Raw genomic sequence first — 24,455 nt, 5'->3', positions numbered from 1 at the left:
TCTTACAAATGCTTCCTGTTTATTATCTCAAGGGAGTCCCATAACAATCCTATGTTATTCTTCATGGCAATCCATTTTGCAGATGGGAACACTGAGACTTGGATTAAATCACTTGTCCAGGGACCCTTAGCTAATGAAGATGGACCAGGAACCAGGTCTTCTGCCTCTCTGCTCCTCGTCCTTGACATCGACCAGTGACACTGCTCATGGTGGACCCGCTAGCCGTGTGGGGCCCTGTGTCTGCGGCATAGGTGTGCTCTTAGCAGAGGGATTCACTTTCTCCTCAGAACTGACGGGGCCCTCCTGGTACCCATGGGGGATGAGAAGTAGGCTCCAACCTGCAACCTAAGCCCCAGGATGAGCATGGGAGACCACACTGAGCTCGCCCAGTTCTCCCCTTCTCTTCCTCTCTCCTTTCCTTCGGGGCCACACTTACGAGGGCGAAGCCATCAGCCACCAGGGCTGCAGATGGGCCTGGCAGCCTGAGCTTTGGAGTCAGCAACTGTCCAGAAGTCCTTGTGGGCTGGCGGCAGGACGGCAAGAAGCGGACATTGTCTCACCCGCGTCCCTTCCAACCCTGAAGCTCGGGGACTGAAGGAAGGGACTGCACCCACCTGGCCAGCTGCCGGGAGCACCCTGGCTGTGCCCCAGGGAGCTTATTGACAGGCTAGATTAGGGTCCCATCTAGGACTGATTGTGTATTTGCCTGGAGATGGACTAACTTTGTTTCTTATGGGGGTGGAGGGTGGGAGTGGGAAATGGAAAGAAATCCAACCCCTGAAATTCTAGCTAGTTTTAGGGGCATTCTGGTGCCACCTTCTCTCCAAAGTGATGCCAATATTTGTTTGTTGTTGTTTTTTAATTTTACTTTAAAAATATATTTTAATTGATTTCAGAGAGGAAGGGAGAGGGAGAGAGAGATAGAAACATCAATGGTGAGAGAGAATCATTGATTGGCTGCCTCCTGCACACCTCTTACTGGGGATAGAGACCACAACCTGGCACGTGTCCTTGACTGGAATCGAACCCAGGACCCTTCAGTCCGCAGGCCGATGCTCTATCCACTGAGCCACACGGGCCAGGGCTGATGCCAATATTTGGCTCCATAAACTCAGAGAGCACAACATTTCACCATTAGATCATTTTTCTTAAGATTCTTCAGCTTTACTCTTTCTCTTTGAAAATGCAAGCACCCCTGAGAGACTAAAGCACCATCCATCCTGTCTGTAAATTCCCTTGGTTGCTAAGGAGATGGGTAGCCAACCTAGTGCCAGTGAAGGCCATGGGGCCCAGGGAGTGTGGGAGCGCTGGAGTCTCTGCGAAGGAAGCCCCTTAGATTCTTGCTGCACCCTGCGAGGCTGCAAGAGGAAGCCCAGGGTTGGAGAAGTGACTTGCGCAAGCTCTCAAGTTAGGTGCTCTCGCCACCGAGAAGCAACTGCGATTTCTCCACCAGTCCCTACCCTGCAGACAGTGGGGGAGAGGGGGTTAACACCCTCCCCCAGCTCAGTGAGCTTTGAAATGGGCCCACTCACCCCTGCGGCCGGCCTTCCTGGCCTCCGAGATCACTTCCACACAGCCACCTCTGTCAGGGCTGTGCCAGGGCAGAGGCGACCCAGACTTCTCCCCAGCGCCTGGCACCCATTCTGAGGTCAGGTGACAGAGCACGCAAGCACGACCCCAGGACCCCAGTCCACAAGAGGCCAGTCAAATCCTATGTTACTAAAAAGCTGACATGGCCCACCTGGTGTGGCTGAGTGGTTGAGCATGGGCCTATGGACTAAGAAATTATGGTTCGATTCCCAGTCAGGGCACATGCCTGGGTTATGGAATTGATACCCAGTGGGGCTGTGCAGGAGGCAGCCAATCAATGATTTCCTCTCATCATTGGTATTTCTATCTCTCTCTCCCTCTCTGAAATAAAAAAACAACAGCAACAACAACAAAAAACGTAAAAATTTAAAAAAGCTGACAGGACTGTCATACCCAGGGGGAGAGAACCTGCTCTGAGCTGGGGCAAGTCACTGCAGCCAGGAGCCCCTCTGCCTCACACGATGAAGTAAGGGGGTGAAGGTAGAGGAGTCCCCAGGCCCACCATGCCACATCTGAGCCCACATTCATTGAGTGACTCTACTTCCCTCTCCCCAGACCTTTCTATTCCCCTTTCAGAATATCTCTTGCAATGCAAACGTGCCATTGTCCCTGCTGCCTGGAATTCCCTTCCTGGACTTCTCCCTTCCTCCCTCCCTCCTTCCCTCCCTCCCTCCCTCCCTCCCTCCTTTCCTTCCCTTCCTCTCTCTTTTTCTCTCTCTCTCTCTTTCTTTCATCCTCACCCAAGGATATTTTCCCAGTGATTTGAGAGAGTGTGAAAGGGACAGGGAAAGACAGAAATATTGATGTGAGAGAAACACATCGATTGGTTGCCTCCTGCATGCGCCCTGACCAGGGCCCAGGCTGGGGAGCAGGCCTTGACTGGAATCGAACCCAGGACCCTTCGGTCCAATGCTCTATCCACTGAGCCAAGCCAGTCAGCCTGGACTTATTTCTTAGAATCCAGCTCAGCAGTCATCTCCTCTGCCAGAAGCAGTTAATAACGCACCGCCCCCACCCTCCGCCCGGCCAGGACTTTCCTAAGCCTCTGTCTCCTCTGAAGCACCATCATCTGGGCCCCTGGAGGGGAGCTGCTAGAGTCTGTCTGGTGCCTGCACCCCTTGTTCAGCACTACCCCAATACCATGTGTTTATCAGCACTGCCTTGGGTCTAGACCAGTGGTCCCCAACCTTCTTTTGGCCACGCCCCACATAAGCATCTCTAACATCCTGATGTCCCCCTGTGACATATAATTCTTATTATTCAAAAAGTGAACTATTCACGTGCAGGAAGCCTAAAAGGCCATTAACTTGATCTAAACAAGCTTCCAAAAAACAGGGCAACCATAAAAGAGAAAAATAAAAGAACGAAAGGACAGTTGAAGTACTGATGAAGAAATTACTAAGAAATTGTTGAAAAAATAATAATATGAAGTGACATGAAAAAATAGAAAATAAAGTTTCAAAACATATAACAGAGAACTGAAATGCATAAATGTCAGAATATATATTTATATACTGTATATGAGGCCACTAGAACCATAAGAAATGAAAAAATTCACTGTTAATAACTCATTTTTGAATTGTCCCCCTTAAAAATCAAATTGCCCCCCTGTGGGGCGTGTGCCCCATTGGGAACCGCTGGTCTATATGAAGGGTGGAGCTCACACAGCCCTGCCCCGAGAACCCATGCGTCCCCCATTGTACACCTATTAGTGCACAGTGGCCACGCGTGCTTGCATGTGGAGGCATGCCCTGCTGTGGGTGGTGGGTGGCTCCTCCACTGAGACACAGGCCCTGGGTGTGTCTTGCATGGGAGCGGGTGGGGGCTCTGAGGATCAGGAAGCTCCAGGGCTAGGCCGTGATTGGGTGCCGACAAGACGAGCAGGTTGGGGTGGAAGCGGTTCCTCCGGCCCCATTCTTCCTCCTTCCTTGACCCAAGTGGCCAGAAGCCTGCAGAGGCTGGGTCTGCAGAGCCAGGTGCGGAAGGAAAGGCCCAAGGAGACCGTGACTGGGTCTCTGCCGGGAGGTAGGCTGAGGACGGAGAAGTGGCCAGAGGGGTGAGGCTCGACCCCGATTCTGGTTCTGACTCTCGCTTCCTAATCGGGTTCACCTGCGCGAGTACTTGCACCCTTCCATGCCGCGGTTCCTCCATCTGTAAAATGGGCAAAACAACCAGCCCTGCCCGGGAGGTGGTCAGTGAGGCCACTGGATGGGACTGGCGCTTGGCAGCCTGCAGAGGCAGTCCTAGCAACGGGGCCGCCCGAGGGAAGACAGGAGGGGCGGTGCCTGGACGCGTGGGGAGAAGTCCCCGCCCCGAGCCTGCTCTCCGGGCGCCAGTCCCTCTGGCCGTCCACCGGCCCCCAGGAACGAGGACCTGGATTGCCTGGCCTCGTCCTCTCCCGTGCCCGCTGCCAGGGCCGGATGCCAGGCGGACGGGCAGGACACGCGGCGCCGGCCCCGGAACCAGTGGGAGACGCTGGCATCAGTGGGTGCGGGATCCCGGTTCCCGGGCGCACGCGGGGCGGGGCTGAGCGGGGCGGGGCCTGCTAGGCGGGCGAGGCTGGCGGGGCGGGGCGAGGCGGGCGGGGCTGCGCAAGCGTCGTGGGGAGTTCGGGCCGGAGGACTGGACGCTGCTCCGCCGAGCGGTGGGTGGGCTTCCTGACCGGCTCTGCGTCCCGGTCCGAAGCCACTGGAACTGGGAGGCTATCTGGGACCTAGTTTGGGGGAAGGAGCGCTGGTCTGGGGAGCTCAGCCCTTGTACTTTCCCTGCCGAGTCTCCTCCTTTTCTCGCTGCCCTGGCCCGGGGTGATCTTGGGAGAATTGCCCTTCCCCCACTTCCGCGAGTCCCAGCTTGAGTCGTGGCCCTGGGTCTGATTTGATCACCCCAACTAGTTTCCTCAGCTTTCCAGGGCCTCTCCCTGCCTCCTCCACCGCCTGGGTCACCTGCTGGGAGCCTCCCTCCCCACTGCACTGGTTGGCCCACTGGCGGTGGGCCTGGCGCAGCCAGTGCCCCTAAGTGTGCCCTGCCCATGAGGAACCGTGTCTCTGGAAATCCGTTGCCAAAGAGCAGCTGGCTCCGTGTCAGGGAGCCCAGAGGAACCAGGAACGACTTTCCGGGAGACAGGACCTTTGGGCAGGGTCTGAAAAGATTGGGGAGGATGCTGAGGTCATTCCAATCTGGAGAAAATGTATGAACACAGGAAAGTGCCAGCAAGAATTCAATGAGCCTGGCAAGTGAGGTGCGGGTTGGGGCAAACTCAGAAAAATAGTTGGTGTGGGCCAGGTGTTTGTGCTCTATTTATAACCGAAGATTTCAGGGAGCTGATTGGTGGCTGGGATGAGGGATTGGAATGACATGAGACTGAAGAGAGGCCAGTAAGGGGGAAGGGTCCCTTGAAGTCTGCAGAAGGCCTGCATTAGCACAGGGACAGTAGCGATAATACAATCAGCACAGGCTTGCAAAGCACGGGGAGGCGGCAGTAGGCCTGTTTCCACTGTGAAGGAGGGAGGGGTATTTGCAGACAAAGAAGTCAGATTTCTAGGGTAAATCGTGAATGGGAAGGTTTGCAGTGAAGTCACTGAAAAGGGAGGGGAATAAGGAGTTTAGTTTTCCATGTGTGAAGCTTCAAGTATTGGCAGGAAACTTGGAGATGTCAAATAGGAAGTTCATTAACTTATTTTTTTATTTGTTTAAATCTTTATTGTTGAGAGTATTACAGATGTACCCCCTTTATCTCCCCATTACCCCCCTCTACTTGTTCTTGCCCCGTCCCAGTCCTTCACCACCCTATTGTCTGTGTCCATAGGTAATGCATATATGCATATAAGACCTTTGGTTAATCTCTTCCCACCCCCCTTCTCTTTGAGATTCATCAATGTGTTCCTTGTTTCCATGCCTCTGGTTCTATTTTATTCATCTGTTTATTTTGTTCATTAGATTTCTTGTTCATTTATTTTGATTTTTTTATTCAGTTATTTTTTATTCAGTTATTGATAGATATATATTTATGGCCATTTTATTGTTCATATTTTTCTTCTTCTTTTCTTAAAGATTCCCTTCAACGTTTCATATAACATTGGTTTGGTGGTGATGAACTCCTTTAGCTTTTTCTTGTCTCTGAAGATCTTTATTGGACCTTCAATTCTAAATATATTTCTTTATTGATTTCAGAGAGGAAGGGACAGGGATAGAGAGATAGAAACATCAATGATGAGAGAGAATCATTGATTGGCTGCCTCCTGCACGCCACTATTGGGGATCGAGCCCACAACCTGGGCATGTGCCCTTGGCTGGAATCGAACCTGGGACCCTTCAGTCCGCAGGCTGACGCTCTATCCACTGAGCCAAACCGGCTAGGGCTGGACCTTCAGTTCTAAATGATAACTTTGCTGGGTAGAGTAATCTTGGTGGTAGGTCGTTGCTCTTCATCACTTTGAGTATTTCTTGCCACTCCCTTCTGGCCTGGAAAGTTCCTGTTGAGAAGTCAGCTGACAGTTGTATGGGCATTTGCTTATAGGTAACTAACTGCTTTTCTCTTGCTACTTTTAAGCGTCTCTTTATCTTTAACCCTTTGTCTTTAACCCTTTATGATGTGTCTTGGTGTGGGCCTTTTTGGGTCTTCTTGTTTAGGATTCTTTGTGCTTCCTGGACTTTAAGTCTCTTTCTTTCACCAGGTAGGGAATGTTTTCTGACATTGTTCTTCAAATAAATTTTCAACATCTTGCTCTCTCTCTTCTCCTTCTGGCACTCCCATAATGCAAATATTGGTATGCTTGAAGTTGTCTCCTGGAATTGGTAAAGTGACCTTGTGTAGTAGGTGTCCTGTAGGGTGCAGTGGCTCAGCCTCCTCAGTCACCTGAGCTGGGCATTCTAGGTGTGTCCCTGTGTGAGCTGTGTGCACAGTCTTGTAGTTGAGCCTTGATTGCTGTTGGCAAGTGTCCCTGAGGGGAATTGACCTCCAGACCAATTGGTTGTGAGTACCAACTGAGTCTACAATGGAAGAGCTACTGTGCAGGAAACACCCCTGTGTAGAGTTCTAATCTGGTATGGTCTGAAGCTGTCCACCAGGTGCACTGGCTCTGGGGCCTCCTGGGAGGTGCAAAGTCAGCCACTGCCTGGGGCCACCCAGTAGGAGCTACAGAGAGATCTGCAGATGGCTGCTACTTGTATTGGGCTTGTGAGGCCCAACTGTGAAACAAGGCAGGCTGGTGCCAGTCCTGGGTGTCTTTTATTGATAGGTATGGAGCACGCTGACTCCAGCTGCTGCTTGTTTAAGAGATTTTAGCAAAGTCTGAAGCCTGAGCCAGGACAGGCCATTCATATGGAAAAGCAGCTGTAAAGAGCGTGGGTGGGGCTGAAAATTGGATGGGATGGGGTCTGAGGGAATCACTAGGATGGAGCAAACAGTGTGCACCAGGCTGATGGAGACTCAAGTATGGCTTCCAGTCAGCTCTGCAACTGGGGAGGTCCCAGCATAGGAGCAGTGACCCCTGTAAGCACCCCTGTCTTGGAGAAAGCTGTTCCTGAGTTCCTGCCCCATTGCCAGACAGTCCAATTCCTCTCCTTATGTCTCTGGATTCCCCTAAAGCCACTGCTGGGCTCTGGAGTTCAGAGGGAGCAGAGCATGTAAATTCATATGTGGGCCCTTTAAGAGGAACACCTGGGACTCCAGTAATCTCTGTGTCACTTAGCCACAATCCCTGCTGGTTTTTACAGCCTGAAGTTATGGGGACTTCTCTTCCCAGCTCTGGAACTGGGGGTTTGGTGTGGGGGCTGGGGCCCCCTGCTTCTCACAGGATGCCTTGGAGCTATCCCTCCCAATTAAAAAAACGCCATACATGGGTGCCAGACCAGCTCGTTCTGTGCCTCCACCCCTCTTACAAGTCTCAATGCACTTTCTTCTTCTCTAGTTGTAGGACTTCCATTCATCCAGGTTTCAGGCAGTTCTGAATGATGTTTGTTCTGTATTTTAGTTGTAAATTAAAAAAAAAAAATTATTGATTTCAGAGAGGAAGGGAGAGGGAGATAGAAACATCAATGATGAGAGAGAATCATTGATCATCTGCCTTCTGCACAGCCCCCACTGGGGACTGAGCCCACAACCCAAGCCAGTCATGTGCCCTTGACCAGAATTGAACCTGGGACCCTTCAGTTGGCAGGTTGACACTACCCATTGAGCCAGACTGGCTAGGGCTAATTGTAATTTTGTTGTGGTTGTGGGAGACAGTGAGTACCAGCATTTACCTATGCTGCCATCTTGGTTCTCCTTAATTTATTCATTACTTAGGCCAGCCTCAAAGGCAGCGTACATAAACGTCACAGAGAAGATAAAATCATAAATGTGAAAACTCAGCTAAAAGGACCTGATACCTGGGGGGAAAAATGCAGAGGGGAGTAGAAAATTATTACTGAAAAAGGTTGGCTTAGAAAAACCACTGGAAATGAACACAGGACTCATCTGAGGTTGCTGGCAGTCAAGCCAGAAAAAGGACCCCTACATCTGGCCATTCACTAGGCTGAAACTCAGGAGAAAGACCTTCCTGAAGCCCCAGGGGAGAGGAAATAGGAGCTAGGAGTTAAATGGATCACTCAGGTGGGGGATGTGGAAGAGGGAGGAGTTCTGAAGGCCAGGCCAGGGCTGTGGCAATGCTGACATTTCAGGAAAGGCTCATGCTTTCCTGAGGAGAAGGACTTTCCTTGGCCTGCACAGGGAGGTGGGAGTGGGAAGGGCAAGCGTGGTCAATTCACACCATTCTTTTTACAGGGGAACAGGATAGAAGGTGGTGTGCCCACCCCTGGCTTGGACCGTCTCTTCTGCCATGAGGTGGAGTCGCCATCTGCCCCGGGCCTTTTGGGGACCTGGCCTGGCAAGAGCACCTCAGCCAGCAGGTTAGTGGGCATCAGGGGTTTCTGTTTCCACCTCCTGCTTCCTTTTGAGTCCAGATGGTGCCTCCAAGAGGGCAGGGATTCAGACACCAGGGGTGCCAGTCCCAGCTCTGGGTTCACTAGCTGTTGGCCTTGGGCAAGTTACCTCATCTCTCTCAGCTTCCTTTTTCCCATCCTGAAATAGGGGAGTCACCTAGGTGAGGGTTCCTGTAGCTACATAAGTCCAGGAACACTTGTCTGATTTCATTTTGCATTCAACAAATATATATATTTTAGTCCTCACCAAGAATATTTTTCCATTGATTTCTATAGAGAGTTTAAGGGAGGGAAGAGGGGGGAAAGGGGGAGGGAGAGAGAGAGAGAGAGAGAGAGGGAGAGAGAGAGAGATCGACATTAGAGAGACACATTGATTGGTTGCCTCTTGCACACACCCAACTGGGGCTGGGGAACCTGCAACCGAGGTACGTGCCTTTGACCAGGAATCAAGCCCATGACCCTCTGGTGCGCAGGCCGACACTCTAACCACTGAACACCACCGACTAGGGACAACAAATATTGTTTGAGTGCCTGCTATGTGCCAAGTATATAATTGTGCTAAGTTCTAAGTATATAATTGTGTAAAAAAACAGATGTGATCCTGCTCTTGTGGTGGGGTGGTGGTGGAAATGAATGTTAATCAAATGGTCACAGGGTAGAATATAAAATGGCATCATAACTGCTACAGAGGGGCGGTACATGATGCTTAAGAGCAAATGGGGGGGTTTGAGGTAGACATGGGTCTGTGTCTTGGTGGGGAAATATGGGTGGGATCTGGATGCTATTTCTTCCTTCTTTCCTCTCTGCAGATGAAAATATCCCCTGGATGATCCACTGGAATTGGGCCCTTAAAGGGGTGTGTCCCCTTGGCCCCCCTAGGTGAGGCCTTGGTATCATACCTTAGAATATACCTGGGCATAGCCAAGGAGCCTGGGAAGGGTCAAGACTTGGAGAGAGCACCAGGCTTAAGAGGGAGTTGGCTTATATCATTTACAGCACAAGTCACGGTGGTCAGCCAGTGGGTGGATCTGTGGGAGGTGGGTGGAGTCTGGCAGGTACCAGGCTGAGTTCCCCACAGGCAGCTGTGGGCGGTGGAGGGCGAGGGGTGAGACCTCAGTCTCTGGGAGGGTGAGAGTCAGAGTCTTAACTTGGGTGTCCAGGACTGGGCCTGGGTCTCAGGAAGCTAGAAGTTCCTCATTCTAACCCGGCCTGAGCTCCACGCTTGTGCAGGGACTGAGCTCAGTAGCCAAGCTCCAGCTCATTTCTTCTCCTTGCTCCCAGGGCCTTTACCCATCACTATGGAAGCTCAGTGGGCAGTGTTCCCCCATCAGGGAGGCATGGACCAGTGTTACGGAGCATCTCTGCTGCTGGTAAAGAGATTGGTTCCTTGGCCAGCCTGAGGCGAGGGGCTGGCGGGGATCCCGGGTGGGGTGAGGGGAGTGGTCTGGGGGAGAAGCAGGCAGGGAGAGAGAGGCATGGAGGACCCACTGGCATCATCTATCAGTGGTCACCTGCCCTCGTCCCATCACCTATCTGTCCGTGCATCTCTTCCTGCAACGCTCATGCAATGCACACATGTGCAAAGCCCTGGGAAGGAGGTGCCATCCCTGCCTTTAACACACTGGGTCTAGCAGTTGGAAAAAGATTTCACTTTGATCTAATTGTGAAGCCAGTGAACCCAGGCTCAGCATCCCTCATCCCCGGCTCCCACTTTCTGCCCCAGGGGTTCCGCCTTTCTGGACTCTGTCTTTTTTGAGGGATGCATGGCACCATCTGAGTGCCCAGCACCATCTGAGCGCCAGCACCTCCTGTGCTGTCTGACTCCGCAGCCTGCCCCTCCGCCCACCCCGCCTGCCCCATTTCCTAGCCCCGTGGTTGGCAAACTGTGGCTTGCGAGCCACATGCGGCTCTTTGGCCCCTTGAGTGTGGCTCTTCCACAAAATACCACGGCCTGGGCGAGTCTATTTTGAAGAAGTGGTGTTAGAAGTTTAAGTTTAAAAAATTTGGCTCTCAAAAGAAATTTCAATCGTTGTACTGTTGCTATTTGGTTCTGTTGACTAATGAGTTTGCCAACCACTGTCCTAGACCTAACCCATTCCCTCTGCCTTCCAATCCAGAGGCCATCCAGCAGCACCGCCGGAACCTGGCCGAGTGGTTTAGCCGGCTGCCCCGGGAAGAGCGCCAGTTCGGCCCAACCTTTGCACTAGACACAGTGCATGTGGACCCCGTGGTCCGTGAGAGCGCCCCCGATGAGCTGCTTCGCCCGCCTTCAGAGCTTCGTTCCCCTTCACAGCCACCCCCGGCCATGCGCCCCACCCTGGCCCTGTCTCAGCTCTTTGACCCGGACGCCTGTGGGTGCCGGGTGCAGACCGTGGTCCTGTATGGGACCGTGGGCACCGGCAAGAGCACACTGGTGCGCAAGATGGTGCTGGACTGGTGCCACGGGCGGCTGCCAGCCTTCGAGCTGCTCATTCCCTTCTCCTGCGAGGACCTGTCCTCCCTGGGCCTGGCCCCGGCCTCCTTGTGCCAGCTGGTGGCCCGGCGCTACACGGCCCTGAAGGAGGTTCTGCCCCTGATGGCCGCAGCGGGCTCTCGCCTGCTGTTTGTGCTCCATGGCTTGGAGCGGCTCAACCTGGACTTCCGACTGGCAGGCACGGGGCTATGCAGTGACCCCCAGGAGCCAGCCGCGCCGGCTGCCATCCTCGTCAATCTGCTGCGCAAATACATGCTGCCCGAGGTAGGTGCCCCTCCTCCCTGCCTCTCTATCCCGATTTGCCACCTACGAGTTTTTGTCTTAGGCCTGCATTGTTAAAATATATTTTTTTATTGATTTCATAGAGGGAGAGAGAGATAGAAACATCAGTGATGAGAGGGAATCATTGATCGGCTGCCTCCTGCACACCCACACTGGGGGCCAAGCCCATAACCTGGGTATGTGCCCTGACAGGAATCCAACCATGACCTCCTGGTTCATAGGTCGATGCTCAACCACTGAGCCACATCAGCTGGGGTAGGCTTGCATATTGATTGGGTGGGAGAGGCCCTGGGCGAGTTTACATCCTGGCCCCACCACTTCCCAGCTGTGTGTCTTTGAACAAGTCACCAACTTGCCCGCACTTCTTTCTGTTTTTTCTTCTTGAGTTGTGCTGCTGGAAGAGGCACTAACTACATAGACGCTGTGCGCACAGTGTGCGGGCTCCTAGTAGGTGCACAGTTGTCGTCATTCCATCCTGGGACACTGGGTCCTCAGGCTCCCAGGGAGGGAGCCATCAGGATATGAGGGCTCTGACCCTCGCCTCTGCTCTTCCAGGCCAGCATCCTGGTGACCACCCGGCCCTCTGCCGTTGGCCGCATCCCCAGCAAGTATGTGGGCCGCTACGGGGAGATCTGCGGCTTCTCTGACACCAACCTGCAGAAGCTCTACTTCCAGCTGCGCCTCCACCAGCCTGACTGCGGGCCCGGCGCTGGGGGTGCGGGCGTCCCGGCCACGGTGGCGCAGCGGGACAGCCTAGTGGAGATGCTGTCCCGGAACCTGGAGGGCCACCACCAGATCACGGCCGCCTGCTTCCTGCCCTCCTACTGCTGGCTGGTGTGCGCCACCCTGCACTTCCTGCACGCGCCCACCCCGGCCGGCCAGACCCTCACTGGCATCTACACCAGCTTCCTGCGCCTCAACTTCGGGGGGGAGGTGCTGGCCAGCGGGGACCCGGCCCAGCTGTCCCTGATGGCCTACGCTGCTCGAACCATGGGCAAGCTGGCCTACGAGGGGGTGTCCTCCCGCAAGACCCGCTTCTCGGAGGAGGACCTGCGCGGCTGCCTGGAGGCGGGCGTCCGCACGGAGGAGGAGTTCCAACTGCTGCACATCTTCCGCGGGGACGCCCTGCGCTTCTTCCTGGCCCCGTGCGTGGAGCTGGGGCACCCGGGCACCTTCGTGTTCACTGTGCCAGCCATGCAGGAGTACCTGGCCGCCCTCTACATTGTGTTGGGCTTGCACAAGACCACGTTGCAGCGGGTGGGCAAGGATGTGGCCGAGCTGGTGGGCCGCGTCGGGGAAGACGTCAGCCTGGTCCTGGGCATCCTGGCCAAGCTGCTGCCGCTGCGGATCCTGCCTGTGCTCTTTAACCTGCTGAAGGTAACACCAGCGCCGGCCGGGCGGCCCCCAGCGGCCTCCTGCTCCCCTGGCGCCCTGCTTCTCTCCCAGAAGGAAAGGGCTGCTTCCTGCAGAGCTCTGAGCCCTCCCTTTGGCTCTGGTTTCAGATTTGGGCAATGCGGATTTATTTTACTTTATTGCTTTGAGAGAGAAAGGGAAAGGGAGAGAGAGACATTATGATGAGAGAATCATTGATAGCTGCCTCCTGCACGCCCCATACTGGGGATCTAGCCCCCATCCTGAGCATGTGCCCTGACCGGGAATCCAACCATTTGCTGGGTCAACGCCCAGTCACTGAGCTATACCAGCCAGGCCAATGTGGCTTTTAGTGGGACTGGGGCGTTAAGAAGGGTGGAGAGAAGCCGCAGGCTGGGAAAGGCTTGGAGGCTGGGAGGGGAATTTGAGAATGCACGGACTTTATTTATTTTAAAGATTTTTATGTTGAAAGTATTACATTTGTCCCCTTTTTCCTCCCATTGCGCCCCTCCAGTTCACCCCTGCCCCCTGCCCCACACCTTCACCACCCTATTGTCTGTGTCCACGGGTTATGTATATTTGCATACAAAGTCCTTGGTTGATTACCACCCACCCACTCACCCTCCCCTGCCTTCCCTCTGAGATTCCACACTCTGTTCCATGCTTCCATGTCTCTGGGTCCACTCCGTTCATCAGTTTATTTTGTTCATTAGATTCCATCATGTGATACGTGTCTTTCTCTGACTGGCTTATTTCTCTTAGCATGAGACTCTCCAGGTCCCCCCATGCTGTCTCAAAGGGTAAGAGATCCTTCTGTTTTACAGCTGCATCGTATTCCATGGTGTGAATGCACCACAGCTTTTTACCCACTTGTCTCCTCATGGGTACTTGGGCTGTTTCCAGATCTTAGCTACTGTGAATTGTGCTGAGGGTGCAGGGACTTGAATAACAACCCTACAATTCTAAGACGGTTTTCTTCCGCACCTCTGCTCCTAGCCTTTATTTCTAGAAGGTGATCACCATAGTTCAAGGTCTGGCCTCTGCTTTGCAGGTCCAGCCGCTGGATTGTATCTGTTCCCCCAGAGGCAATTTGAGTCCAGGAACAATGACTCATCTTATCTGAATCACCAGAGGCAGGCTTATGAAGTTGATGCCATTTTACTCATTTATACCGGGAGGATAAATGCATTGTTAATCGGCTTAGGACAGTCCTCCAGGGTGCAGGTCCACTTCAGAAGCCATATCACAGGTCCAAGAAGTGTGCTGTGAGCAGGGTGGAGGCACTGAGTCTTTGAGGCGAAGAAAGATCCAATGTCTGCTGATGTGTGCCATGTGTCTTGTAAATGAAATACTATTATGATCCCTTTTCTAGATGAGGAAACTGACGCTCACAGAGGCCCTGCAGCTTGTCTGAAGTCACGGATGGAAGGAAAGCAGTTGGGGTCTGAGCCCAGGTTTCACGATTCTGAGTCCTGTCTCTTTTTGCCAAGCTGTTCCCACATAGTGTGGCTCTTCATCACGCTGTGGCGCCTTGCTAGGTAGGACTGCTGCAGTAACTGGTCGTGTAGAGGCAGAGCCCTCGCCAGTGCTGGCAAAATTGCAACAAGTCTTCCTTTTTATAGGAAGCAAAGATAAGGGTTAAGAACAGGGATTCAGGAATGCAGCTACCTGGGTTGAAATAGTCTCTGCCACTTAGTAGCTATGTGACCTTTGATAAGTTGCTTAACCTCTCTGTGCCTCAAAGTCCTTATCTCTCCCTTTTCTTTTCCTTTTTTTATTATATTTATCGGGGTAACATTGGTCAACATGAACATACAGATTTCAGGTGTGGGCTTCTATGTTACAAGATCTGTATTATGCACTGTATGCCCATCACCCAAAGCCAAATCTTCTCCTGTAACCATATATCAGGACCGCCTTCACCAACACACCCTTCCCTGTAGCAACCACCACACTACTGTTTGTGTTCACGAGTTTCAGTTTTATATCCCATACATGAGTGAGATCATAGGGTTCTCAGCTTGTTCTGACCGACTTATTTCACTCAGCATCATGTTCTCAAGGTCCATCCATGCTCTTGCAAATGGCGCTATTTCACCCTTTCTTGTGGCTGAGTAGTTTCCCACTATGTGTATGGACCACATCTTCTTTATTCAGTCCTCTTTTGCAGGGCACTTTGGCTGTTTCCATGTCTTGGCCACCGTGAATAATGCTGCAGTGATCATAGGGGCACATATATCTTTGTGAATACATGATTTCGAGTTTTTCAGGTATATACCCAGGAGAGGGATTGCTGGGTCATGTGGTAGCTCTATTCTTAATTTTTTGAGGAATTTTTTGAGGAAAGACTGCTTTCCATTGTGGCTGCACCAGTCTGCATTCCCATCAATAGTGAATGAGGGTTCCCTTTTTTCCACAACCTCTCCAACACTTGTTGTTGCTTATCTTGTTGATAATGGCCACTCTAACAGGTGTGAGGTGGAATCTCATTGTAGTTTTGATTTGCATTTCCCTAATTGCCAGTGAGGTGGAACATCTTCTCATATATCTATTGGCTGTTCGTATGTCTTCTTGGGAGAGGTGTATTTTCAGGTCCTCTGCCCACTTTTTTTTTTTTTTAATAAATCTTTATTGTTCAGATTATTACAGGTGTTCCTCTTTTTTCCCCCTAGCTCCCCTCCACCTGATTCCCCACCCCACTCCATGCCCTTACCCCCCGCCACTGTCTTCATCCATAGGTGTAAGATTTTTGTCCAGTCTCTTCCCGCACCCCTCACACCCCCTCCCCCCTGAAAATTGTCAGTCCACTCCCTTTCTATGTCCCTGATTCTATTATATTCACCAGTCCATTCTGTTCTTCAGATTTTTTATTCACTTGATTTTTAGATTCACTTGTTGGTAGGTATGTATTTGATGTCATTTTGTTGTTCATAATTTTTATCTTTACCTTTTTCTTCTTCTTCCTCTTCTTAAAGAACACCTTTAGCATTTCATGAAATCCTGGTTTGGTGGTGATGAACTCCTTTAGCTTTTTCTTGTCTGTGAAGCTCTATATCTGACCTTCAACTCTGAATGATAGCTTTGCTGGGTAGAGTAATCTTGGTTGTAGGTTCTTGCTGTTCATCACTTTGAATATTTCTTGCCACTCCCTTCTGGCCTGCATAGTTTCTGTTGAGAAATCAGCTGACAGTCGTATGGGTGCTCCCTTGTAGGTAACTAACCGTTTTTCTCTTGCTGCTTTCAAGATTCTCTCTTTGTCTTTTGCCCTTGGCATTTTAATTATGATGTGTCTTGGTGTGGTCCTCTTTGGATTCCTCTTGTATGGGGTTCTGTGCGCTTCCTGAACTTGTAAGTCTATTTCTTTCACCAGGTAGGGAAAGTTTTCTGTCATTATTTCTTCTAATAGGTTTTCAATATTTTGCTCTTTCTCTTCTTCTGGCACCCCAAAAATTCGGATGTTGGTACGCTTAAAGTTGTCCCAGAGGCTCCTTACACTATCTTCATATTTTTGGATTTTTTCTTTTTGTTTTTCTGGTTGGGTGTTTTTTGTTTCCTCATATTTCAGATCTTTGGTTTGTTTCTTTTTCTTTTTTTTTTTTTTTAAACATTCTTTTTTTTTTTTTTTAAATATATTTTATTGATTTTTCACAGAGAGGAAGGGAGAAGGATAGAGAGCTAGAAACATCGATGAGAGAGAAACATCGATCAGCTGCCTCCTGCACGCCCCCCACTGGGGATGTGCCCGCAACCAAGGTACATGCCCTTGACCGGAATCGAACCTGGGACCCTTCAGTCCGAGGCCGACGCTCTATCCACTGAGCCAAACCGGTTTCGGCTTTGGTTTGTTTCTTGGGGTACGTTGATCTACAGTTGAGTTTCTGTATATTCTTTATTTCAGACAGTGTATGCTTAATTTCTGACTGGTCCTTTTCCATTTTTTTGGCATTCTCATTAAGGTCCTTGAAGGTCTCACTAAGCTCCTCGGAGGTCTCATCAAGTTTCTTGGCGGTTTTTAGAAGATTCTTGAGTAACCTTATAAATGTGGTTCTGAACTCTATGTCGTCCATTAGTTTGCTTTCCTCCATTTCCCTCATTCGTGACATGTTTCTTTGTCTCCGCATTTTGTTGCTTCCTTATGTTGATGGAGTGGCTTTGTGTGGTAGGTGACCTATAGGGGCCAGTAGCTCAGCCTCCCCAATCACCTGAGGTGGACGCCTTTGGTACACCCCTTTGTGGGCTGAGTGCAAAGTCTTGGTGTAGTTAAGCCTTGATTGCTGTTGGTACACAGGGAGGAATTGACCTCCAGGCCAATTGGCTATGAGGACCCGCTGTGTCTATAATGGAAGAACTGCTGTGCTGTAGACACGCTTATGGTGCAGGACTTGTTTCAGTGGGGCTTTGGTGCTCACTGAGTCTGCCTCTTGAATGTATCACTTATGGATGTGAGGAGTTGAAATCTGGTGTCTCACACTGACCACTAGGTACACTGGCTTCTGGATCTCCGATGGGGTGCAGGTCAGCTACTGTTTGAGGCCACCCAGCAGGAGCTACAGCAAGAACTACAGTTTTCTCCTCTTTGCTTGGGGTTTGGAGGTTTTGGAGCTGTCTGACCCAGGCTGCAAGTTTGCTAGGTTAAGCTGCTATAGGGCAGGCCATTCATATGCTAAAGCCGCTGCTTGGAGCTTGGGTGGGTTTGTAGATTTTGCAGGGTGGGGTCTCAGGGCGTGACTAGGCTAGGGCGTGGCAAACAGCGATGGCCGGCTCTGCGGCTCTCTGCGTCTCCAACCGTGTCCCTGCGTCCTGCGCCCCAGCACAATAAACAATTGTTCCTGCGCGCAGCCCTGCAAGCAAGCCTCCCTCACTTTCCGACCCCACGGCAGACAGTCCAGCTTCTCCCCGTAGGAGTTTGGGTCCCCTGCGTCTCCCCAGAAACTGGAGTTCGGAGTAATCAGGAGCTTATCTCCCTTCGGGTTGAAAACAGCAGTGCTCCCAGTCACCCGTTGCCAGCCCGATTTGCGTGTCTTTGTACCTCAGCTTTTCAGCACTTGTGCACCCCTCAATGCTGTTTGCTCTTTCCTTCTAGTTGTAGAACTTCCACTCAGCCAGCTTTCCCGTGGTTCTGGGTGATAGACGTTTTGTCTTTTAGTTGTAGTTTTGAAATTGTTGTGCGAGGCAGCAGTTTAGGTGTTTACCTACGCCGCCATCTTGGATCTCTCCCTCTGCCCACTTTTTAAAAAATATATTTTTTAATTTACTTTAGGGGGAGGAAGAGAGAGAAACATCAATGATGAGAGAGAATCATTTATTGGCTGCCTCCTGCACGCCCCCTACTGGGGATTGAGCCTGCAACCTGGGCATGTGCCCTGACTGGGAATCGAACCGTGACCTCCTGGTTTACCAGCTGGGTTCTCTGTCTGCTTTTTTATTGGGTTGTTGGTTTGTTTGGTGTTGACTTTTATGAGTTTTTTATGTATTTTGGAAATTAAGCCTTTGTCCGAGCTACTGTTTGCAAATACCGTCTCCCATTTGGCCTGCTGCCTCTTTGTTTTGTTGTCATTTTCTTTGGATTGCAAAAGCTTTTTAGTTTGACATAGTCCCACTCATTATTTTACCTCCCTTGCCTTTCAGTCAAGTTCATAAAATGTTCTCTATGACCAAGGTCCATAAATTTGGTGCCTATATTTTCTTCTATGTAACTTATTATTTTGGGTCTTATATTTAAGTCTGATCCATTTTGAGTTAATTTTTGTACATGGAGACAAACTGTAATCCAGTTTCATTTGTTTGTATGTGGCTTTCCAGTTTTCCCAGCACCATTTATTGAAGAGACTATCTTTACTCCATTGTGTGTTTCTGGCTCCTTTGTCAAAAATTATCTTCCAGCCCTAGCTGGTTTGGCTCAATGGAGAGAGTGTCGGTTTGCGGCCTGAAGGGTCCCAGGTTCGACTGTGGTCAAGGGCACATGCCCGGGTTGTGGGCTCAATCCCCAATAGGGGAGCGTGCAGGAGGCAGCCGATCAATGATTCTCTCTTATCATTGATGTTTCTGTCTCTCTCTCTCTCCCTCTCTCCCTTCCTCTCTGAAATCAATAAAAATGTTGAAAAAATTATCTGTCCATTTACATATGGTTTTATAGCTGGGCTCTCTGTTCTGTTCCATTGATCTGTGTGTCTGTTTTCTGCCAATGTCATGCTGTTTTGATCATCGTAGCTCTGTAGTGTAATTTGAAGTCAGGTAGTGTGATACCTTCAGCTTATTCTTTATTCTCAGGATTGCTTTGGATATTTGGGGTCCTTTGTGGTTCCATATAAATCTGATGATTTTTTTATTCTCTATCTTTTAAGAGTGGCATTGGGGTTTTGATGGGGAATGCATTAAATCTGTATAAGGCTTTGGGTAATAAGGCCATTTTAACTATGTTGATTCTTCCAATCTACGAACATGGGATATTTTTCCATTTTGTTGGGTCTTTTTCAATCTCCTTTAATAATACTTTGTAATTTTCAGTATATAGTTCTTTCATGTTCCTTGTTAAGTTTATTTATAGGTATTTTATTCTTTTGGTTGCAATTGCAAAAGGATTTTTTTTTTTCATTTCTTTTTCTGAAGTTTTGTTGTTACTATTCAGGAAGGCAATGGATTTTTGTACATTGATTTTGTATCCTTCAACTTTACTGTATTTGTTTATTATTATTTTAAATTATATTTTTAAGTAACCATAGCATTTATTATTTTTAAAAATATATATTTGTTATTGATTTCAGAGGGGAGTGGAGAGGGAGAGAGAGATAGAAACTTAAATGATGAGAGAGAATCATTGATCAGCTGCCTCCCACACGCCCCCTACTGGGGATTGAGCAGGCAACCATGATAGGGCTGAAACCAGCTCTCAAACATCCCCCGAGGGTCCCGGGTTGGGAGAGCGCGCAGGCCAGGTGGAGGGACCCCACCAGTGCATGATTGGGGTGGGGAGAGATGGGGGAGGTTAGCCAGCAGGGAGGGACCATGGGAGGGCTCCAGGGCGTGTCTGGCCTGTCTGGCTCAGTCCGGATTGGCTGCACCCCAGCAGCAAGCTCACCTACCAATCGGAGTGTCTGCCCCCTGGTGGTCAGTGCATGTCATAGTGAGCAGTTGAGTGGTCTTAGCATATCATTAGCATATTACACTTTGATTGGTTGAATGGTCAACCAGACGAATGGACACTTGGCATATTAGGCTTTTATTATATAGGGTAGTTTTTTGGTGGAGTCTAGAGTTTTCTATATACAGAATCATGTCATCCACAAAAAGTACAGTTTACTTCTTCCTTCCCTTTTTGGATGCTTTTTATTTTTAAAAAATATATTTTTGTTGATTTCAGAGAGGAAAGGAGAGGGAGAGATAGAAACATTAATGATGAGAGAGAATCATTGATCGGCTGCCTCCTGCACGCCCCTAGTGGGGATCAAGCCTGCAACCCAGGCATATGCCCTTGACCGGAATTGAACCTGGGACCCTTCAGTCCACAGGCCGATGCTCTATCCACTGAGCCAAATCAGCTAGGGTGCTTTTTATTTCTTTCTCTTGCCTTACTGCTCTGGCTAGGACTTCTGGCACTATGTTGAATAAGAGTGGTGAGAGTGGACTTCCTTGTTTTGTTCCTGATCTTAGAGGAAAGCTTTCAGTTTTTCACCATTCAGTATGATATTAGCTCAGGGTTTATCATATATGGCCTATATTATGTTGAGGTATTTTTCTTTTATCCCTATTTTATTGAGTGCTTTAATCATAAATGATGTTGTATCTTATCAAATGCTTTTTCTGCATCTATTGATAAGATCATATCATATAATTTGTAGCCTTTTAAATTTTTTTTTATTGATTTCAGAGAGGAAGGGAGAGGGAGAGAAAGAGAAACATCAATGATGAGAGAGAATCATTGATTGGCTGTCTCCTGCATGCCCCACACTGGGGATCGAACCAGGCATGTGCCCCATTTGGGAATCTAACCGTGACCTTCTGGTTCATAGGTCTTCACTCAACCACTGAGTCACGCCGGCCAGGCCCTTTCTTTGGTTAATGTGGTGTTTACATTGATTGACTTGCATATATTGAACCATCCTTGTGCCCCTAGAATGAACCCCACTTGATTGTGATGTATTATGTTTGGATGTATTGTTATATTCAGTTTGCTAGTATTTTGTTTAGGATTTTTGCATCTGTATTCATCAGAGATATTGGTCTGAAGTTTTTTTGTGTGTGTGTGTGTGTGTGTGTGTGTGTGTGTTATCCTTGCCAGGTTTTGGTATCAGAGTTATATTGGCCTCATAGAATGTGTAAGGAGGTATTACCTCTCCTTAATTTTTGGGAAGAGTTTGAGAGGATAGGTTTTAAATCTTTTTTGAGCCCTAGCTGGTGTGGCTCAGTTGATAGAGTGTCGGCTTAGGGACTGAAGGGTCCCAGGTTTGATTCCGGTCAAGGACACGTACCTTGGTTGCAGGCTCCTCCCCGGCCTGGGCCCTGGTCAGGGCTGGTGCAGGAGGCAACCAATCTATGTGTTTCTCTCACATCCATGTTTCTGTCTTTTCCCCTCTCTTCCACTCTCCCTAAAAATCAATGGGAAAAAAAATAACCTCAGATGAGGATTAACATTTGGTAGAATTCACTGGTGAAAGCATCTGGTTCTGGACTTTTATTTTGGGGGGAGTTTTTTTTTTTTTTTATTTTTATCAGAACAGAAGTCTTTTTTATTTTTCCCCACTTATCATACCACTAGAGGCCCGGTGCACAAAATTCGTGCACAGGGGTGTGTGTCCCTCAGCCCAGCCTGCACCCTCTCCAATCTGGGACCCCTCGAGGGATGTCCGACTGCCTGTTTAGTCCCGATCCAGCTAGGATTGGGCCTAAACGGGCAGTCGGACATCCCTCTCACAATCCAGGACTGCTGGCTCCCAACTGCTCGCCTGCCTGCCTTCCTGATTGCCCCTAACCGCTTCTGCCTGCCAGCTTGATCACCCCCTAACCACTCCCCTGACAGCCTGATTGATGCCTAACTGCTCCCCTGCCAGCCTGATTGCCCCTAACTGCCCTCCCCTGCAGGCCTGGTCACCCCTAACTGCTCTCCCCTGCAAGCCTGGTCCTCCCCCCAACTGCTCTCCCCTGCAGGCCTGGGTCCCCCCCACAACTGCCCTTCCCTGCAGGCCTGGTTGCCCCCAACTTCCCTCCTCTGCCGGCCTGGTCACTCCTGACTGCCCTCCCCTGCAAGCCTGGTCCTCCCCGCAACTGCTCTCCCCTGCAGGCCTGGGTCCCCCCCACAACTGCCCTTCCCTGCAGGCCTGGTTGCCCCCAACTTCCCTCCTCTGCCGGCCTGGTCACTCCTGACTGCCCTCCCCTGCAGGCTTGATCACCCCCAACTGCCCTTCCATGCCGGCCTGGTCGCCCCTAACTGCCCTCCCCTGCCGGCCTGGTTGCCCCCAACTGCTCTCCCCTGCTGGCCTGGTCACCCCCAACTGCCCTCCCCTGCAGGCCTGATCCCCCCAACTGCCCTCCCCTGCAGGCCTGGTTCCCCACAACTGCCCTCCCCTGCAGACCTGGTCCCCCCCAACTGCCCTCCCCTGCAGGCCTGGGTCCCCCCAACTGTCCTCCCCTGCAAGCCTGATCGCCCCCAACTACCCTCCCTTGCAGGTCTGGTCCCTCCCAACTGCCTTCCCCTGCTGGCCTGATCCCTCCCAACTGCCCTCTCCTGCTGGCCATCTTGTGGTGGCCATCTTGTGTCCACATGGGGGCAGCCATCTTGTGTGTTGGAGTGACGGTCAATTTCCATATTACTCTTTTATTAGCTAGGATGAATTCATAGGGAATGTGTTCCAGCAGCTCAGGCTCCTTTCCATTGGTTCTCACAAAGTGTGCTTCTCTGGGTGGAGCAGGCTGGCGCTTCAGTTGAACCAGGTACCTTTCCCTTTGGCTTCCTTTTTTTCCCCGATCATTTTCCTTCACACATTTCAGGAAGCTATCTCGGCCCTTAGAGTGCTTAATATGCTCAATACATACGTTCATTCTCTTGGCAAGAATCTTGCCCTTGACTTGCTTGTTCACAACAATGCCCACTGCATGCTGGGTGACACTGTAGACTCCTCCAGTTTTGCCATGGTAACATGTGTGGGGCGTTGCTTTTTGAATAGGGCCCATTTCCTTGATGTCCACAATATCACCTTTCTTGTATATTTGCATGTATGTGGCCAAAGGAATAACTCCAGTGCGCTAAAAGGCCTAGAGAACGTATAGCTGGTGCCTCTCCTCTTTCCCTTTGTGATAGTCATTTTGGTGAATTACTGGAAGATGGCGGTTCTGGCCGAAAGGCTTTTGGGAGGTTTTGATGGTGGTGTCAAATTCCTCACTGCTGATCGGTCTATGTAGATTTTCCAATTCTTCATAATTTAATCTAGGGAGGTTATATATTTCTAGGAACTTACCTATTTCTTCTAGGTTATTGAATTTGGTGGCATATAATCCTATCTAATAAAAGAGTAATATGCAAATTGACCATCACTCCAACACACAAGATGGCCGCCACCATGTGGTCAAAGATGGCTATCCCCATGTGGACACAAGATGGCCACCACAAGATGGCCAGCAGGGAGGGCAGTTAGGAGAAACCAGGCCTGCAAGGGAGGGTAGTTGGGGGCGATCAGGCCTGCAGGGGAGGACAGTTGGGGGGACCCAGGCCTACAGGGGAGGGCAGTTGTGGGGAACCAGGCCTGCAGGGGAGGGCAGTTGGGGGGGATCAGGCCTGCAGGGGAGGGCAGTTGGGGGGGATCAGGCCTGCAGGAGAGGGCAGTTGGGGGTGACCAGGCCAGCAGGGGAGGGCAGTTAGGGGTGACCAGGCCAGCAAGGGAAGGAAGTTAGGGGTAACCAGGCCGGCAGGGGAAGGCAGTTAGAGGCAACCAGGCCTGCAGGGGAGGGCAGTTAGGGGTTACCAGGCCAGCAGGGGAGGGCAGTTGGGGGCAACCAGGCCTGCAGGGGAGGGCAGTTAGGGGTGACCAGGCTGGCAGGGGAGGGCAGTTAGAGGTGACCAGGCCGGCAGAGGAGGGCAGTTAGAGGCAATCGGGCTGGCAGGGGAGCAGTTAGGCGTAGATCAGGCTGGCAGGGGAGTGGTTAAGGGGTGATCAGGCTGGCAGGCAGAAGTGGTTAGGGGCAATTAGGCAGGCAGGCAGGAGAGCAGTTGGGAGCCAGCAGTCCTGGATTGTGAGAGGGATGTCCGACTGCCCTTGAGGGGTCCCAGATTGGAGAGGGTGCAGGTTGGGCTGAGGGACACCCTCCCCTGACCCCCTGTGCACGAATTTCATGCACCAGGCCTCTAGTCTTTCATAATAGTCTAGCATGATCCTTTGTATATCTGTGATGTCTGTGGTGACTTCTCTTCTCCCATCTGATTATGTTTATATGGATCTTTTCCCTTTTATCCTTAATGAATCTAGGCAGTGGTTTGTCAATTTTATTAATCTTTAAAAGAAAACAGCTCTTGCCCTGACCGGTTTGGCTCAGTGGATAGACTGCAGACTTAAGGGTTCCAGGTTTGATTCCGGTCTGGGGCATGTACCTTGGTTGCGGGCACATCCTCAGTAGGGGGTGTGCAGGAGGCAGCTGATTGATGTTTCTCTCTCATCGATGTTTCTAACTCTCCATCCCTCTCCCTTCCTCTCTGTAAAAAAATCAATAAAATATATTTTTATTTTTATTTATTTATTTTTTTAAAAAATATATTTTATTGATATTTTACAGAGAGGAAGGAAGAGGGATAGAGAGCTAGAAACATCGATGAGAGAGAAACATCGATCAG

The 24,455-nt window shown here is 50.5% G+C and overlaps 1 protein-coding gene and 1 pseudogene across 2 annotated transcripts in view; one reads left to right on the top strand and one right to left on the bottom strand.

Moving 5' to 3' along the window:
* Positions 1-4,181: 4,181 nt before the first annotated feature.
* NLRX1 (NLR family member X1) overlaps positions 4,182-24,455 on the top strand; it is a 29,073-nt gene continuing 8,799 nt past the window's right edge. Inside the window, exons 1-6 of the mRNA XM_080642333.1 lie at positions 4,182-4,234; positions 8,354-8,478; positions 9,321-9,390; positions 9,793-9,881; positions 10,629-11,248; positions 11,822-12,643. Coding sequence (XP_080498459.1) covers positions 8,409-8,478; positions 9,321-9,390; positions 9,793-9,881; positions 10,629-11,248; positions 11,822-12,643 — 1,671 coding nt within the window. The 5' untranslated portion in view covers positions 4,182-4,234; positions 8,354-8,408. The remainder of the gene's footprint in view (positions 4,235-8,353; positions 8,479-9,320; positions 9,391-9,792; positions 9,882-10,628; positions 11,249-11,821; positions 12,644-24,455) is intronic.
* LOC308257730 (large ribosomal subunit protein eL21-like) lies at positions 13,838-22,935 on the bottom strand (annotated as a pseudogene). The gene is made up of 2 exons: positions 22,445-22,935; positions 13,838-13,900 (listed from the first exon to the last, which is right to left on the bottom strand). The product of its transcript is annotated as a large ribosomal subunit protein eL21-like (transcript).

Source organism: Plecotus auritus, assembly GCF_963455305.1.
Source record: "Plecotus auritus genome assembly, chromosome: 9".
Taxonomy (NCBI): domain Eukaryota; kingdom Metazoa; phylum Chordata; class Mammalia; order Chiroptera; family Vespertilionidae; genus Plecotus; species Plecotus auritus.
The sequence above is the reverse complement of the archived record's forward strand: the minus strand, read 5'-3'. Positions and strand labels throughout refer to the sequence as shown.